General features: G+C 41.3%; 1 protein-coding gene across 1 annotated transcript; it reads left to right on the forward strand.

The window, feature by feature from the left end:
- The first annotated feature begins 203 nt into the window (after nucleotides 1-203).
- On the forward strand, nucleotides 204-13,031 carry ube2v1 (ubiquitin-conjugating enzyme E2 variant 1). The gene is made up of 4 exons (XM_084021311.1): nucleotides 204-364; nucleotides 2,280-2,428; nucleotides 9,071-9,196; nucleotides 11,726-13,031. Exons 1-4 carry the CDS (start codon nucleotides 343-345, stop codon nucleotides 11,870-11,872), a joined length of 444 nt encoding a protein of 147 aa, XP_083877437.1. The 5' UTR covers nucleotides 204-342; the 3' UTR covers nucleotides 11,873-13,031.
- Nucleotides 13,032-19,777: the final 6,746 nt, after the last annotated feature.

The following is a 19,777-nucleotide window of genomic DNA, read 5'->3' on the forward strand; positions in this document are numbered from 1 at the left end:
TGATATCTTCAAATGCAAAGAATGTGATTATGTGTAAGCCATAAACTCCTGAGAATACTATCAAAACGAGGATACATGCTGTTATGGAGATCTTAAATTACTAAACGTTACAACGACAGCAGCATTGTGATGATGTCACATCAGGAGCGTGACAGTGCACTGCATGATGGGCAACAAATGCTCGTCTTAAAACTACAACTCTACCAATATATCATGAAGCAAGTCCGCTGAAGCGTCGGGGAGAACAAAACAGAAACATATTTGTTGGTGCTTGTCTTACGGCAGACACGTCACGCGCTCGTGAACATCGTAGGGGAGCGCTTCCGTGAAGCAGCGATAAAGATGGCGGCCTCCGCCGCACCAGGTAAGCCGACTTCACTGACACTTCAGGCTGTATTTTTCATTGGTTTAGCTGGAGAAGTACAATTTCCAGAATAGCACGTTCCTTGGGAAATAGTTCAGCAATACACCGGAGTCCGGTGCAGTGGGGTTATGACTGCTAACGGGGAAATGCTCTCATTTACGCTGCTAGCTAGCTCGTTTGCTATCTTAGCTGGGCCACAATCTTCGAGCAACGCCATCTGATCCGCAACAACCTTGATTCACTATTATACAGATAGCAGGTCAGAAAGGGGCTAGAGGCGGACTCGGTGGCCACCACAGACCGCATTTCTCTGAGCTATCGGTGTTACTCGGGTCGCAAGGCGGTGACGCCCCTGACGAGCTGGGTGGGTAGGAAACTTGTTTGCTTAGATAACGTTAGCTATTAGCTGTCTTTCCCAAAGACGAGCGTCAAAGTGAAAGGTGCTTCACTCAACGAGGTGTTTGACCACGCATGCCATGTGGAAAGATGTCCTCAGTTGTGTTTTTACGCTTGGTATTCAATCCGGCTAGCAGCTAGCAACAGAAAGTAGTTAGTCACCCCTAGCTACACTGAAGCTAATAACTTCACCTAAAGCGTGTGTCTGTGTGGAGATACCACCTCACCTCCATTTGATAATGCACGAGATTAAACCCAATCTAGTGTAATTGAATGTGTTTGGGCAGCAGTTTGGCCGTCAAAGTGTCACAGCCAGGGAATGAAATCAACTTTTAACCTACTGCCTTTGTGGCAGACAAGAGTTGTTTTTTACTACTCAGAAATGTAAACTTCCACTTTTCAAATCCATGCTCTAAATGGAGTGTCATTAGATCATTGTAGTCATACTTTATATAATGTCATTCATTGTTTGACAATAAATAGTAAATCTATCGTAGAAGCTGGAAGCCAGAACTGTGACATGTAAATATAGGTGAATGTCAACGTGTGAAAATTACAAGAGATGCTCTGACTCGGAGACAGACATCAGAAGCAGAACTGCACCACAGCTCAGTGGCAGATGTTGTGTCAGGCTGTCAGTTCAAACAGCTGTGGTACCTTTCTGATCATGTACACACGCACACACACACACACACACACACACACACACACTTCTCTGCCTTCAACTGGCTCAAGCAAACACTTTTTTGGCTCAAGTGGTGTAAACTAAGATTAAAAAAACAAACCACAAGAAATATAATTTTAGGGGTTCTAATATTTACATGGTTGAAGTAAATGACAGCTTTCGCATTAAATGAACAAGTAATTCACTTTTAACTGCCTATAATCAGATGTGGTTTGCACAGTTTTTCCCTAATGGTTCTCCTGTTCAAGCACTTGCCTTGTTAAGTTATTGCTGATTCAATAAGTCAGATCTGCTAATCAGACAACATTACACTGATGGGGTGTTGCTTAACTTTTTTTAAGAACCTGAACATACTTGGATGCAAAGGAAGCATTATTCACCTGTTTGAACAAACACAAAAGATTAGGGCCCCGCCTGAAACATTCCTGCTGTAAGGAAACAAGCCTCAGTCTAAACCTCGGCTGGCCGATACTTCCTTTAAACTTCCTAGCTTTAGCGTTTGTATTCAGTGTTTTAAATGGGTTTTCCAGCAGTAAACTGTTATTTCTTTGTCTAGGCTATTTAAGAAAGAAACTAATTTCTGTGCACCTACATGAATATCTTGAAGAACGGGAATGCCAGAAAGCAACCCTACAAGTCTGAAGGTCTTCCATAGTCTACACCCGAGGGTGTAATTGACACACTAAGTTTCAACTGTGAAATCACACATTCAGTTTTGTGTTTGTTCAGCAACTTCTATTCAGGGAAATTATTGAATACGATGCAACTGAATTGTCTCCCAGTGTGTGAATTGACAGAAAAGTAATGATCCCTTCTTTCTCTCTGCGTGTTAAGGTGTTGTAGTTCCCCGTAGCTTTCGGCTACTGGAGGAACTGGAGGAAGGTCAGAAGGGAGGCGGAGACGGTACAGTGAGCTGGGGCCTCGTGAACGATGATGACATGACGCTAACTCACTGGAATGGAATGATCATCGGCCCCTCCAAGGTGAGCCACCCCCAGGGCCTACAGCACTGATGCTTCACCGCTCTTCTCTTGAGCATTGGATTGACAAGTCTGCCTGGGATAAATGTCCTTGTAAGACAAAAGGGACCGTCTAACTCTTAGCAATTCAGATTTTAATAGTAAAAAAAAAAAAAGAATAGAGAACCCTTGGAGTGCTCCAAACGAACAGTTTTCAGTTGTTTCTTCATTTACAGTTTTTCATAATCGCAAAGTTATAGTACTTCCTTGTGTACTTTAGAAGGAAAGACAAGTGCATGCATACACTAGTTAGTGTTTTTACAGTATTTTATATGGAAACCAGTTCCTATTTGTATGATAAATCGATTGTAGAACAAAGCATCGTAATGCATCATAAGATTGATTATTTCTCGGTTGCAGTTAGCATTCAGTGTTTCCCCTAGAGGGTTAGGGTTAGTACCCACAGAAAAAACCCTCAACAGAGAGACGCGTGAGATGGTGTATTGGTGCAGTTGGATTAAGTCAGGTGGCACAGCAAGCAGTCTGCAATTATGCAATTATTATATTTGCATTCAACATTTTTGTTCAACCAGAGTGTATTCAAGGTTTTCAAGGATTCAAGGAGAAAGTGACTTATTAAGGTGCCGGTTGATGGAAATGATCCAAAATGAGGGTCCGGAAAAATATGGCTGGAAAATGATGAGCATCACATTAATAGCTACAGATACTGTAAAACACTATAACGACATATGAGTGCATAATGTCTTATTTTATCAAGTAAAATATAAGTTATAGGTTTACTCAACAGCTTAATATTTCATAAAAATTCAGGTAGAAATAGGTTAACTCAGAGTTCCACAGCTTATCAAAAACAATCCTTATTTAATTAACATAGGCTGCCAAAGGGTGCGATCCGTACCGTGCCTCGGCATGATTGCCCCCCACAGGGGTCCCCCCGCTGCTTTGCATTCACACTGCTCCGGTTGTACAAACTTCATCACGTCCTAATACTACACACGCATGGCTTGATGTTGTTTTGAAGGAGCGCCATCTCTGCATATATTTCTCGACAACACTCGAGCTGCATCAGCGCATGTGAGCACGAGCGGATCTGTGTGAGCAGGCAGCACGAGCGCATCGTATTTTGGACGGAGACACACAGCCAAATTTTTATTATAAATGTACCGGTCCGGTTCCGCTCAAACCACGAGTCTGAAGAGTGCAACAGCTTATCAAAATAAAGTGTCAACTTTCCATGTTTTCAAAGTAGAAAGCAACATCGTGGTGGTTCAACAAGGCGGACGGTCATCAGAACAACATCAGGCGCTTAAAGTACATGAAGAAGAACGTAGCGGGGGCGCGCAGTAAATGCTACCGAGACAGAAAGGGGGGACATAATTTCATAATTTTACGCCTCTGAGACGGCAACGGAGGTAGTCACAACAGAGCCACGGAGGTAGTCACAACAGAGCCACAGCCGCAACAGAGGAGGAACGAGGCAAGCCAGCCTCTTTGTGAACGGAGCGAGCCGGTGTTTGAAGATGTATTACGTAAGTGGTGTGCCTGCAGAGCATTTAACAAGCTCAGCATGTTGATCAACAGAGGATAAAAAGCCGGTTGTTGCTCGCACAAATCCACCATTGTTTGCAGGAACATGTACAGCAGGTGGAATAAGTATTGAACACATCCCCATTTTTCTCAGTACATATATGTCCAAAGGTGCTATTATGACATTTTCACCAGATAATGCAGTAATGCATACATACAAAGAAACCAAAAAAAAAAAAAAATACGTTCAGAAATTAAGTTATGTGTAGGAATGTGAATATGTCTTGCAACAATTAGGGGCCGTCCATACGAAGACGTTTTAGGAGGGTAAACGTCTTGTGCGTTTCGCCCAGCCGTCCATACGGATCCAGCGTTTTCGCGACCTGAAAACTGACTTTTTTGAAACCAGCTCTCAGGGTGGAAAAGTTTCGTGTTCGTTTTCATGTAGACAGCGAAAACTAATACGCTGACGTCATCGCCCCGCCCCTCGAGCCTGACTTCTTCCCCCGCGACGTCTCGTAACAACAACAACAACGGCGGCCTCCGTGCTCGTAGCAGATATTCTGCTCGTCTGTACGACGGCGTATCAGGGCCGCTGTATGAAAAAAAACGGAGCCGGGTCGGGTGGCGATTAGCTGTAGCACTCATGTGTTGCCATAGCAACGGCAAACATCCGGTCGAGCTCCGTCTCTTCTTCTGCATTTTTGTAGCAGAAACAGCGCCACATTTAGGCCTGGAATATGTACTACAGCGCGCTGAGTCGTTTTCAGTGGATTCGTCTGGACGCAGATTTTCGGAGAAAAAAAGTTTGTTTTGCTTCGTGTGGACGGCCTCTCAGATTGCGAAGGTCTTCAGACATCTCTTTGCTTTTACCCATCATGAGATGTGTCTTGTGTGACACCTTGGCAATCACACCTTTTTGTAGGCCATCAGTTGTGACTGAACCAGCTGATATGGTCCCGTCCATACGTACCAAAACAATCTTTTTTTCTCAGTTTTTCTTTGGCGTCGTTTCAAGAAAATCTGCATCCACACAAATCCACTGAAAAAAACTCAGTGTACAGTAGCACATATTCCAGGTAGGGCTGCAGCTATCGAATCTTTTTGTAATCGAGTAATCTAACGATTATTCCATCGATTAATTGAGTAAAAAAATTTACATATATAGTTCCCATATAGTGTTAATTTCTTAACACATTTGGTCAATGACTGTAAACGGGAATAAAGATAAGAAAAAAATTTGAAAAAAATGAGGATTTTTTTCTTTCGTTAAATCTCAACACAAACAAGAAATCAAAAATAACCTAAATAGTTTAAAAATAAACTAAAAATGCTCGTCTTTGGTGATTATAAGCATTGTTAAATGTTACTATCATGTCTGACTCTGAAAAACGCACAAGACTTGTGCATTTACACACAAAACGTTTCTGTGTGGACGGGCCCTAATTTTGCTGGATTGCTTTTTATTTACTGATAGATTTCAATTGTTGTCTTGGCTTTCCATGCCTTTTTGCTCTCTTTCTTCATGTGTTCAATACTTTTCCCTATGTCATTTCACATTATTACACATAACTTAATTTCTGAATGTACTTTTTTTTTCACGTTTGTTTCTTTGCATGTATGCATTACTTGGGTTGTTACCAACATCTGGTGAAAATGTCATGCCAGTAGCACCTTTGGAAATATATGTACTGAGAAAAATGGTGATGTGTTCAATACTTATTTCACCCGCTGTATAAGATACACAGCAGCTTTGCTTGCGGTTGATGAGTCGTGTAATTGTGTGAGAAACTTTCATTGATGTTTTGGTGCACTCGAGCTAGTTGGGTTTCCGACGCAAATTGAATACGTCACATGGCTGTCGGTGCTGTTATGTTACACGTCACGGCCTCTGGGTCCGGAAAGCCGGGATGCGTTGTAAACAGATACCCCGTTCTTTATAAACGGGTTCGATCGAGGCGTATCGAGGGCTTTCCTTTCCGTGATTCGGTGGAATCTCTGTGTAAAAAAAACACAAAAAAAACAGGAGGCGGGACATAACTTTGGGAGGAATTCGATTTGATGGTTGAAAAGTTCACGACCTTTTCTAGGTCTGATTGATTGATTGATTGATTGATTGATTGATTGATGGATGGATGGATGTCATGATATTATTGGTTGAAATTGGTTGGTAAAAGCTGATACAAATATTTGATATTTAAAAAAAGGTAAACCTTTCATCAGTGCCATGGTGGAAAAATATCTACATTCACATAACATACATTAGATTTTGATGTAAACATATGAGGAAGTGGGCCGGCTGTGGCTCAGGTAGAGCGAGCCGTCCTCCAATTGGAGTGTCGGTGGCTCAATTGCCGGCTCCTCCAGTCGCCATGCTGACGTTTCCTTGGGCAAGATACTGAACTCCTTATTGGCCCCAAAGGCTGTTCCATCGGTGTGTGAATGAGTTAGATTAGATCAGATCCTGATGTGCAGGCGGCTCCTCTGCCATCAGTGCATGAATGTGTGTGAATATAAATGTACCCTGAATGGAGTGTTAAGTGCCTTGAGTGGTCGAAAAGACATGAAAAGCGCTATTTAAATGCAGGTCCATTTACCATTTATTTGTGACATATTTTGTTAAATAGGGGAATAATTGGCCCGAGGAAAAGGCATTTTCCATTTCATCTCCACTTTAAGGGTAACATTAGTTTTGCTGTCAGTGTTGGAAGAAACCTACTGCACACCGTTCCAGCAGGATTATCGATGTTGTGAACAGACATAGAATTTACAAACAGCACTGAGCTGCTTTGAGCATCTGTAATCAGAGCTGAGACTTCACTCGGTCCACTTAGAGTTGGTCATTAATAAGATGTAACATCAGCCCTTGCTTTCTGACCCTTTGTCCTTCACCAAGCTTTGTTAAACTTAGAATGAGATGTATTAAAGGTGCCGTCAACGTTTCTAATCCAATCAGCTTGATCAAATTCAGTGAATATCTCCTCACGGTCTGTGAACTGTCCCTTTTGTTGTGAGCGCTGATTTAAAAAGCCAGTTCATACAGAGCCCTCTGTACAGAAACAGTGACTTCAACCGAGCCACATCACAATATTCCAGCCAATCAGCAGCAGGGGCGTTCATGCTCATACATATGACAGAATGTACACGCATAAAAGCAGTGGGTGTTGAGTTCAAGTAAAGGCTGCAACAAACTCCACAGTATCAGTTTATAAAATATTTACATTTAAGAAGCTGAAATAAGAGAATTATGACTTAGTCCATCTTAAATGACTCAAACTGATTAATGAATTATCCAAATAGTTGGCGATTTAATTTAATCAAGTAATTGTTGCAGCTCTAGTTCACATGTCGACAATCTTTCTCCAAAATCACTGACGCCACCTTAAATCACAAGACTCTTATCAGCAGATCGAGTTCAGCTGCAGTGGTGGAAGTCAAGTTACTGTGCTAAAGTTCAAATTCAAGGTTCTTTCCTCCAGTGTTTAATTTTTTACTCCACTCAGCTTTAGTTACTTCTACGAATACAATTTTTCATGCCCTTCCTGTCCAGTGTAAACCATGCATCTCTAAACCGGTGGGAAGTCTAACTTTTTGAGATGCGTGGTTCTCACAGCACAACGTATATAAACAAATTATTGAATATGATGTATTGCTGTAGATTAAACTAGCCAACAGTATACAAAGGTTTTACAAATATACACATTAATGCAGCAGTAATACTAATCCAGAAACATCATATATAATATTAAAACACTGACGTAGAACAGTGAGTATTTTGCTGATAATACTTACACACTTTTGTCTTCTACTTAATAATTTAATTGATTGATTTGCCTCGGGTGCACTGTGGAGTGGGCAAGACTGTTTTTAATGCCATGCTAACTAGAACCATTGACTTGCGCTAGCCATAGCACAGCAAACTCGGCAACTAGAAGAACTGAATGAAATTTCTTGAAAACGTCTCCAGACGTCTCGAACACACCGGCTCACTTGGAAAATAGGTCTTATGTCCAAAATTTTGAACTATCCCTTTAAAGTTACTCTGAGGAACGTTTAGCTGGTTATGAAACGGTCTCAATTCAGAAAGGTTAGCTATTTCTGGAGTTATTTTTAATGCTCGTCATCGGTGCCATCGTATTCCAGGAAAATCGGATTTTAAAATCTTGCAGGTTCAAACTCCCAGAGTTCAGACTCCAGCGGGCTTCCAGTAGTGACCACCACTGACAGACCCGGCTTCACGTGGCCTTTGACCTGTAGTCGCAGCATTGGCTTAATTAGAGCTGTCAATGTTCCTCTATAATACTATTTGAATTTCATTCCATATTTTTTCAATATTCAAATTATATTTGACTATTTAATGCTCAAATTCAGCCTTATTAATAATATTTACTACACTACACAGGCTGATACGTGGCGAATGCTATTATTGGCAATGTGGTTGTTTTACTTCCTGTCCACTAGAGGGCGCTCCAAAAAAAAACCCAATAAATATGTTGAATTACCAACCGGTGACAGCTTTCTAGATGAGTAATAATTAAGAAAGTAAAACAACCACATTACCGTTCTCCTGGGGACGCTGTGTCCCGGTTGCCATGGATACGCCCTCCTCATCTCACCATCAGTTCTCCTTTTCACTTTCTCACGTACATCCTGCTGTTGGTCTCGTTGAATGAAGAAGCCGATGGAGACGCGAGTCGATCTAGCTAGCAGTAAGCTTTGTCATGACGTCATCGCTTCTAGAGCCCCGTGCATATCTTTGTTTTCGTTTCACCGAGTGTTGCCAGCGGTTATCTCCATGTGCGTGCTGCTGTCGCTATTTCTGATAATGAGATTGGGATTCAGAAAACTTTATTGTTCAGACTTCATGTGTCAAAAGCATCCATTTATGTGGGTAAGCCAAGATTTGCTTACGTTAGAAAACATGTTTCTCAAAAAAAAATCAAATACTTATTTCAGCATTCAAATAGTACTGATTTCTTTACTATTCAAATTATATTTGATTCCCGAAGTTCATTCCAACAGCCCTAGGCTTAATCACACACCATCACATTTCCTTCACATTTCCTTCACATTTCCTTCACTCTCTCTTGGAGCTAACCATCTTGTGTTTAATTGCAGACTGTCTATGAAGGCCGGATATACAGCCTGAGAATAGAATGTGGAACCAGATACCCGGATTATCCCCCTCATGTCCGCTTTGTGAATAAGATCAACATGAGCGGCATCCACAGTTCAAGTGGTGTGGTGAGTATCTACATTTCACTTCCACACATCCTTTCTTGCCTTTTAAACATTCTGAAGTGTTCACACTAGGGATGCACAATATTGGACTTTTTGCCGATATCCGATATGCCGATATTTTATAACTCATTTGGCCGATTACCGATATATATATATATATATATATATATATATATATAAATAAATAAATATATATATAAATAAATATATATATATATTAGGGCTGTCAAAGTTAACGCGTTAATAACGCATTGTATGATTTGTGGCCGTCGGTGGCACCTGTAGTCTTGATCCAGAGGGAAGGGTCGTGTCCACAGGCAGCGGTGTTTCCCCGCGTCCCATTCATTGTCTATGTGAAAAGCCGTGCAATGCATTCTGGTAGCGTCGCGGCGAATGTCGAGAGACGGCGCGCGAGTTGGCCGCTCCTCATTTGCCTAAAGTATAAGTCGAATCTACTTTATGCTAATCAGAGGCGCCGGGCTCGACTCGCCGCCTCGGGAAAGCTCGCGAAAATGTGTTGTTTAAACGAGAGCGCCTGTCAATCATCCTCTAGTGGCAGCCCACCAAGCGTGCAATATTGGGAAGCTGCGCGTCCACACGCGTTTAAAATCGCCCCTGTGGACACGTACCTTGAAGGTGCATGTCCACAGGGGCGATTAGTGAACGGCAAATTCACCTTCAAAAGACTGCCGGATGTTTCAGTCGATAAGACCAAAGTCATCTGCGCGTACTGTGGGTATGAAATGAGCTACCATAGAAGCACGTCCAGTCTGAGATATCACTTGCAAGCCAATGCACTTATATCCTAACTGTACTTATCTCCTGTTACACTATCTCCTGTGACATGTTCACTTTAATTGTTTGTGATATATTCTTATAACCCTGTTTTGATCCCATGTTTTGGTAAGGGGATATTTGTAGTGTTAAATAAACATTTTCATAAATCAAGTATATTTGCCCTTATGTTGTTAAAAGTATTAAGAATATGAAAAAAATACATTAAGGTACATTTAGAAGAAAAAAAAATGTGCCAAAAAAATGCGATTAATTTGCGATTAATCGCGAGTTAACTATGGACAAAATGCGATTAATCGCGATTAAAAAAATCAATCTTTTGACAGCCCTAATATATATATATATAAATAAATATATACAAATTATAAACGGCATGGAGTACACTTTTTTAAACTTCATGTTTTAACAGGTTTTACAGCACACAGCGTCACAGTTTTACTGATATTCTACCAAATAATTCACTCATCTATTTAACACACCCTTTTAACTGAAATATTTTAACAGTGCATTTCTATGAATAACATCCCCGCACGCTCACGCTCACAGATCAGCGAAGCAAACCCGTTTCTTGCCCGCTTCTTCATGAAGCGTCCGTTGACTCAGCGTGCGCACACAAAGCCTTCCTGCCCCGCTCAGCTGATTACACCTCCGCCTCACCTCCGCCTCACCTGCGGAGCCTCACACACCGCGGAAAGGTTCGGTGTGGGCGAGTTCCCTGCTCAGCGCACAGTGGGACAATCAGTCTCCACCTGAGGGGCGCTTGGCATTACCTCTGACTCGCCGTATAGCGTCGGCTTCAGTGAATATGATCAAACAAATGTTGCCGACGCTGAACAATCGTTGCAAATACAAACTTTGCTATCCATTTACGACACCTTAAAAAACGTACACACCGCCGACATTTCTCCCTCGCTCTGCTGCAAGTTGAAGTAGGTGACGCGTTGCGATGCGCACACAATCCTCGCGCCCTCGGGCATTTAATCTGATTTATCAAGGAAGCAGCCTTCTTTATTTATCGGTTTAATATATCGGCGTGTTAGCCGATAACCGATAATACGTTTTAACGTCAATATCGGCCGATACAGATACCTTGCCGATAATATCGTGCATCCCTAGTTCACACCAAACGGCAAGAATGTTTTCAACTCAAATTAATTGTGCGCGTTCGACCGCAAGACACGTCGACTGGTTTACTACAGCTGGATAAACCCAAAATAAATGTTATTGTATTAAACTGATTTAAAGCATTCTTTTATAACTAACTATAACTAATTATGGTGATTTGTCTGAAGAAGTCTGAAGTCTGGATTGATGGGTGCTCCAGCAACACTCCAAATAAGTTCATCTAGACACAGCAGAGACCTTGTTGTTTGAACCACATAGTCTAGTCTGGTCTCTGGACTAGTATGAGCTACCATTGTAGACCTCTGGGGGACCACAGACATGGGAGACAACATTTGCTTCCTCCCTTTCTGATTCAGCGACGACAGGAGGAGAATCTCAGCGTTGATAGGCTATAGAGACACAGCACATTTCTTGCTCGAGTTGGAAGTTTTTAAAATGTTTTAAATATTTGTATGTTATCGCAAAGCGCCCAAAATTTGCTTCACGTTTGGTGTGAACACAGCATGAGTTGGAACATTTATAATTACTAAATTAATTACACACAATATTACCAACACACTGCTTTAGTCTCAATGCCAGGCCATGTAATGGTTCTCCCTCCGCTCCCTCCAGGTGGATATGAAGGCGTTGACGGCGCTGGGCAGGTGGAGGAACTCCTACAACATCCGGATGGTGCTGCAGGAGCTCAGACAGCACATGATGTTGAAAGAGAACAGCAGGCTTACCCAGCCACCTGAAAGCCAGGTGTTCAGCAACTGAGGCACCTGCTGCTATCCCTCGCTGTCATCCACACACACACACACACACACACACACACACACACACACACACACACACACACACACACACACACACAGAGACACACACAGAGACACACACAGAGACACACACACACACACACACACACACACACACACCTCTACCACATTCAACTACACGTGTTATCAAAGACTCTCAACTCCCCCCCCTCCCTCAGGAGCCTCCCATTGGACAGAGAGGGATGTTCATCCATTAAAGTTCACGGTGCAGACCAGACATTACCAAACACAAATACTGTACATCTTACTAATGTTATTTTTCTCCTTATCTTTTGCGTGTGTGTTCTACATCCATATTGTAAAATAACAAATGACCTGATTGAGTGTATCCATTATGGTGTGCGTGCTGGATTCTTCAGTTATTCCCTACTATATGGGTATTGTGGTGAGGGAATACAGCAAAACAAATCTTCTTCTGAGACTCCCGACCAAAATGTTAACCGTTCGGCTCATTCTGGGTCGTTCCAGCAGCAACCGATTCCCCTCATAGACAAATAAAAGTAGCCCCCACGATGCTTTGCTTGGTCTCCCGGCCGCGTTAGTCTCAAATTCGCCAGCTTCTGCAATCCCAACGATGTGAAATTCACAGGCTTTCCTTTAACGCGTGCATGTCCGGTACACGGGAATAAACTGCTACCAGACATTCAGCAACGTATGTATCAACAGGGCACTGCTGGCTCGTCACTCATGTTCTCAAACTTGTCTTCTGTGTGCCATATGGTTCATAGCGCTTTGTGATGGTGATTGATTATCAGCAGCCAGCGGGGGGGAGGGGGGAGGGAGGGAGGGGGAGGTCCTTGTGCGTTCTCTCTCCAGAGAACATAGTGGGCGCGCTTGTCACCTCTTCAGGATCACCACTGTACTGTGCCGAGTAGGAGGAGCTGTGACTTTTGTTTTCTTTTGTTTGTTTGCTGTTTATCGGGGTTCTTCTTTTGGTTTCTTCAGTCTCTGGCTGACCTGCGTGCACACTCTCATGCAGTGAATGCCCACTGAATGCAATGTACGGCTTTGGATGTTTATTTTATAACGAGTTGAATCTAATCAGGGTGACGGTGACCTGTTGCATGGTTTTATTTGAATTAAACGTTATTACTTTTGCACGTGTTTGTGTTGTGTTACAGTGCATTGTATTTTAGCAATCCAACTTCTGCTTCTGACAAAGTGAGTAAATGTGGCTCTAACCCAACAGTAGCTGCCCTTCATGATGATAGGTTCAGACATCTGCAACTATTGATTGAAAACAATCGTGAGAGTTAAACAGGTTTTTGCTCGCTGGAATCATTCTTCCTGTATAAACGAGCACCTACTTTGACAAAAAATGTCCGAAATTGCTGTGGAGATTTTTTTTTAATATTTCCTATTATGAAGCAAAAACGTGGTGGACGTGTCAGAAAACAGGGCACACAAGGAGACTGTTCATAGTGTTGCCATCAAACCAGTGAGTTTAGTTGCATAAAAGTAATTTTTATGCATTTTTGTTTTTATTCATGTTTCGCAGTAATTTTAAAGCAAAACTACTAATCCTAACAACCTAAAGTAGTTTTGTTGCTTAAACGTAACTATGTAGTTTTGTCATGTGTTTTGTTTGATAACCAGTTTCAGCTACCGGTCCACAAAAACATGTTTCCCATGAAACTTAATTGAGAGTACAGTTTCATTGTATGGGGAATTGGTAAAGAAGTGAACGTAGTCATGGTGACATCATCCATTGGTATGTGGACCATGATGTTTGAAGCCTTTATTTTGGGTGTCACCCTCTTGGATGGTTTGTAATGCAAGTGAACATAAAATCATTGGAGTTCCCACCAACACTCCACCTTTCAAGTCCGAAGGCTTAAGTGTTGTTAAAGAGAACATCACCACGTTAGCTAGATATGGGGTCATTTTAACATTTCGTATACAGAACGATGGATAAACCTTAGTGCTGGACTGGACTGTATTGGCTTTTATTGCAGATCAGTATAGGCAAGGCAAGGCAACTTTATTTGTATAGCACATTTCATACACAAGGCAGTCTCAAAGTGCTTCACATTATAAAAATGTCATACAATAAAGTGAAAAAAAATAGGATTAAAATAAAAGCAAAATTAAAATGCATAGAAAAACCCTCATTAAAACCAGCCAATAATAAAATAAATTTTAAAATTTAATAATAAAATAAAATAAAAATAAATCTTTAAAAACAAGAATATCAAGGAGCAGCATAAGAAGTTTACAGATAGTATTGATTACTGAAAGGCAGCGGCAAACAGATAAGTCTTCAGTCTTGATTTAAAACAGCTGAGATTTGCAGAAGACCTGCAGCTTCCTGGAAGTTTGTTCCAGATATGTGTTGCGTAAAAACTGAAGGCTGCATCTCCATGTTTGGTTCTGACTCTGGGGACACAGAGCAGACCTGTTCCAGATGATCTGAGACGTCTGGATGGTTCGTAGCTAAGCAGAAGATCAGAAATGTATTTTGGTCCTAAACCATTCAGTGCTTTGTAAACCAGCAGTAGTATTTTAAAGTCAATTCTTTGACAGACAGGAAGCCAGTGTAAAGACCTGAGAACCGGAGTAATGTGATCCACTATTTTGGTCTTAGTGAGGACTCGAGCAGCAGCGTTCTGAATTAACTGCATCAGTCTGATGGACGTTTTAGGGACTTTTTAGGGAGACCTGTATAAAAAAGTATAAAAAAAACACCAGAGGTGTAAAAGTACATTCTCTACTCAAATAGAAGTACATGTACTTGTGTTCAAAAAGACTGGTAACAGTAGAAGTAGTGATTCAACTTCTTTACTCAAGTAAAAGTACAGGCTCTGAAATGTACTCAAAATAGAAATGAAAAAGTATCAATATGAAGGAAATGTTTTTCTTGCTGTGAATCTCAGCTCACATTAATAAGAGAGAGATTAGTGATTCCCCTCAAATTTATCATAAATAAATTAACGAGCCTGTTTGGGAAATGTGAGGAGTAGAAAGTATAGTGTGTTTTCAAATGTAGGGAGTGAATGTAAAAAAGATGCCAGAAAAATAAATACTGAAGTACAGACTCCCGTAAGAAGTATTTGTACTTTGTTAAAAACACACAAAACGTATAAAAACAGGTAAACATTGTCATGAGCGACTTGAAAAAGCTGTCTAGCTTGTGATTATGTCTGAGAAGTTAAAAACATTTCTCAACTGGGCAAAAACTCCATCTTCACCACCCACTCTGTAAGAATTCTGTCATGGCAGGAAAGTTTGGATGTTCAGCCTACGTGTCTCTTGGAGGTTTCATTCATGATAGAGAATTAAACCAACTCTTCCAACACGTTTGGAGAGGCATCAGTGGTGAAAGTCCTGCACTTCTCGTCCGTCTTCCTGGACTGACAGCAAGATGCTTCTCTAAGCGTAACCAGAAGCAGCATCCCCATTCAGCAGCTGTTGTTGCTTCTATTTTCCTCTTCTCTGCAGGGAAACGGGACAAAGAGTGGCACGTGACCTGAGCATGGGGGAGAAAAGATTGGGGAATCAATCACGGGGTGATACCCTTCACTGCCCCATATAACACACACACAAGCTTTATAGACTTCCAAGGAGAAAGGATACGTGAGATGTGATGCCGTATACAACTAAACTGACCCCTGAATGCACAGATGCAAAATAATTATCTGACAATAGTTGGTGCCTGATCAGCTTTGATGACTGAACGGGTCTACTGGACACAGGTACAGGGGACCAGTGTCAAGGGCCGCCTGGCCTCCACCCACAAAATGTCTCTCAAAATGACCACATGGAAACATAAAATAATGGCAAAAAGACCGAAACAACTACAGAGAGATAGATAGAGCAAAGAAACAAAACAAAAGCCTTGCAACAAATATGAAAAGGGCAGGAACAACTATAAAGAGACTAAAAATGATGACAAAGAAACACAAAACAATTACAACTGGGGCAAAACAACCACAGACAAAAATAACTACAAAAATACACCAACAAAAACGAAAAACAACAAAGGAACACAAAATGATAAGAGACAGAGTGACAACAAAGAGACACAAAGTGACTACAAAGACACAAAGTGACTACAAAGAACAAAGAGAAAGGGACTTCAAAGAGACAGAAAGTGACTGCAAGACACAAAGTGACTACAAAGAGACACAAAGTGACTACAAAGAGACAGAAACTGACTACAAAGAGACAGAAAGTGACTACAAAGAAACACAAACTGACTACAAAGAGACACAATGTGACTACAAAGAGACAGAAACTGACTACAAAGAGACACAAACTGACTACAAAGAGACACAATGTGACTACAAAGAGACACAAACTGACTACAAAGAGACACAATGTGACTACAAAGAGACACAAACTGACTACAAAGAGACACAATGTGACTACAAAGAGACACAAAGTGACTACAAAGAAACACAAACTGACTACAAAGAGACACAAACTGACTACAAAGAGACACAATGTGACTACAAAGAGACACAATGTGACTACAAAGAGACACAAACTGACTACAAAGAGACACAATGTGACTACAAAGAGACACAATGTGACTACAAAGAGACACAAAGTGACTACATAGAAACACAAACTGACTACAAAGAGACACAAACTGACTACAAAGAGACACAAAGTCTGTTGTCTCACTAATCCACCTGTGCTTCTTTAAAAGTGAATTGATTATGTGGGTTTTGATGACAAATATCTTGAAACTTTTCTTTACCATTTTCTAAAGATCAGATTCATGTGACTGTTATTGGGACCAACTAAGACGTGAACCCTGTCGTGCTGTCGTCCTGTTCTGTATCCAATCCTTCTAACAGCCTTTATGTCAGCCAGACAGCTTGGCCAGTGCGTGTGTGTTTATACATGTGTGTGTGTGTGTGTGTGGGGCCCTCAGTCACTCTAATCGTATCTGCTGCGATGGACAAGCTCTCCATCAGCCCGACTGTATCAAAGAGTGAAAAGAAGACAACATGGTGGTGTGCCACTCAATCAGCATAATTGCATGTGAACAATCCCCCGTGCACCCTTGGGCCCATCTGACACACTCTGGGTACAAAGAACTAACAAGTTGAATTGTAAAAGCAGAGCAACCAGTGGTTCCCTTCTGGCCTCCGACAAACTGATCATTGCTCTGATTAAATCACATGACAATGTCAAATCTACGGTTGTCGTGTGGTTTCCGGATACGTCATGTCAAACAGACGTTCCCTTTAAACCTGCGTGAACGAGATGTTATCTGGACGTTTATGTAGAAACCACTTATGGTAGAGGTTTAGAATATCTAAGACAACATGCAGCATCATTCACAGAGTGCACCGGTATAGTTAGTACCAGTAGATACAAAGGCACAAGATGTGAAGTCTGGGGAACATGGGGAACTCATCAGCAATGCGTCCTGCAGGTAAAAAGCGCTGCAGGGACAACGTATGCAGGCCAACAGGAAGTTAGCATTAGGTTCCCTCTGCAAACAACCAAAGGGGTTTTTCTCTGTGGCAAACAAACGCTCATGATACTTCCACGTTTTGTTCAGCAAGATAAAATGAACTTTTATGAATTTTGAAGTGTGAACGCACAAGTAAAAAGCTAAGGTTTAGTCACAAACAAAGACCACGGTCACATGACTTTATGTCACTACCACTGAGATAACGGCAAACGAGTTGCTGTTATTGACATTCATAACAACTGCCAATTTAAAGATGCGTAAAAATACTCCAGAGGGGTTTTTCCTGAGGTATTTTATACCTTAGAACAAAGCGTTCCAATCTCTTAAAGTGATGGTTCGGAGTGAAATGCACCCTAGGTAATTTCCACCATGACATCCAGCCAAACACCCCCTCGGAAGCATTTTTAGCGATGGTCAGCATTGGTCAAGATAGGGCGATCAGCCGAATGGCTTAGTACTAGCGCTATGGTACAGAGGGTATATCTCGTAACTTACCCCACTAATAATGCATGGAATGTTACCAAACTTCTGCAGTAGTACACATAGGGTCTGTACTCACAAAACCAGGCATTTGAAAGTTTGTAAGTACACCAGGAGTTTATTTAAAAGAACACTTGCCTGCTAGTCCTAAGCCATTCGGCTGATAGCGGCTATCTTGACCAATGCTGACCAACGCTAAAAATTCTTCCGAGGGGGTGTCATGGTGGAAATTATTTCACTCCGAACCATCACTTTAAGCAGAAATTATTTCAGGTATCTAACTGACAAATTAATTCAGGAAACCTGTTGACTGCAAGATGAAGGAAGAAGTGCAAACATTTGACTAATTTCCTGGTTTTAGGACTCTTCCATGCACAACTCCATACATAGCTGCAGCCAGAATGCTGTTAGCCTAGCTTAGCATTACTGGGAGCAATGTCTCGACTAGACTTACTTTTACTTTTACTCTTCAAGTTGATTTAAACTAGACATCCACAGACAAATACACTACCATCTATTAAATTAATTGTATGTGTCAAAATGCTCAGTAAGTATTTACTGTCATATTTTATATCGTCTCCACATGATAAAAACTAGTAATACCACAAGTTACCACAGGTCAACATAACACCAAAAATACACTGTCAGCATGTGCTGGTCATCAATCAATCAATCAATTTATTATTTAAAGTGCAAAATCACCATGGTACATGGTCTCAATACACTTTACAACAAATCCAGTCCAATAATAACAGACTGTAAAACAACAATAAGAACATAAAAACAAGAATAGCAGACTATAAAACAATAATAAAAAACATCAGAGGGAAATGATAAAACAATGAAGAATTAGGTACAACCAAAATATAGGGTAAAAAAGTGAGTTTTAAGACGGGACTTAAAATTTGTATCGGATGTAGCTTCTTTGATTTCAAGTGGGAGGCCGTTCCATAAAAAAGGAGCACGGTAGGAGAAGGCTCTTCCACCAGCTGATTTTTTATTGGTTGAGGGGATGACAAGGAGGTTTGAGCTAAGGGAACGAAGAGGACGTGGCAGAATGTAGGGAGAGAGTAGGTCAGTTAAATACGATGGAGCAAGTCCATTTAAGGCCAAGTTAAAAGAAGAACTTTAAAATCAGCTCTAGCCTGAATGGGCAGCCAATGCAATGATGCCAGACCAGGAGTTATGTGGCAGAATCGACTTGTTTTTGTTAATAGTCTGGCTGCTGAATTTTGCACAAGCTGAAGACTCCTGGTAGAACAAATGGGAAGGCCCGAAATAAGGACATTACAGTAATCAAGGTGGGAGGTCACAAGGGCATGGAGAACCACCTCAGCGCTTTGCCGGGATAGAGCAGGACGGATTTTGGCAATATTACGCAGGTGGAAGAAGGCTGTCCTTGTGATGTCCTTGATGTGAGTCTGGAAAGTCAGGGTTGGATCAAAAGTAACACCAAGGTTTCTAATGTGCGTGCTTTCAGGGATTGAGCAATGTCATGGGTTTTACATTTCTGGACCAGTGTTACTTTTTAGCTGTGTTTGTTATGTATGCCCATGGATAACTGGATAATGGACTAGACAAGCTTGTCTGGCCACCAGTTTACACCCACAGTTCAGTCATAAGTAATAAGAGACAATGAAAAGGCAGAGATACCAGTTTTGCCACTAGACCACAATGCAATGCAACAACATAGGTTTATTTGAATCTTTTTCCTATCTCCACCTTTGACTGTAAACTGTATACAATTATTTCTTTCTTTCAGGCTGTGACCTTTACACTTTGTAGTAGTTGTTTGTCATTTTCTATGAATGGATAAAACTATTTATGGTCTTTATAGCCCAACAGAAATACTCTGCCTTCAAATGTTTAATTAAAGTTACTACAGGAACTTTCATTTTGTGTTGATTACTGCGGTCCCTGTCTAGCAGGGTCTGACAG

Source organism: Eutrigla gurnardus, assembly GCF_963514095.1.
Source record: "Eutrigla gurnardus genome assembly, chromosome: 2".
In the NCBI taxonomy this organism is placed as follows: Eukaryota; Metazoa; Chordata; class Actinopteri; order Perciformes; family Triglidae; genus Eutrigla; species Eutrigla gurnardus.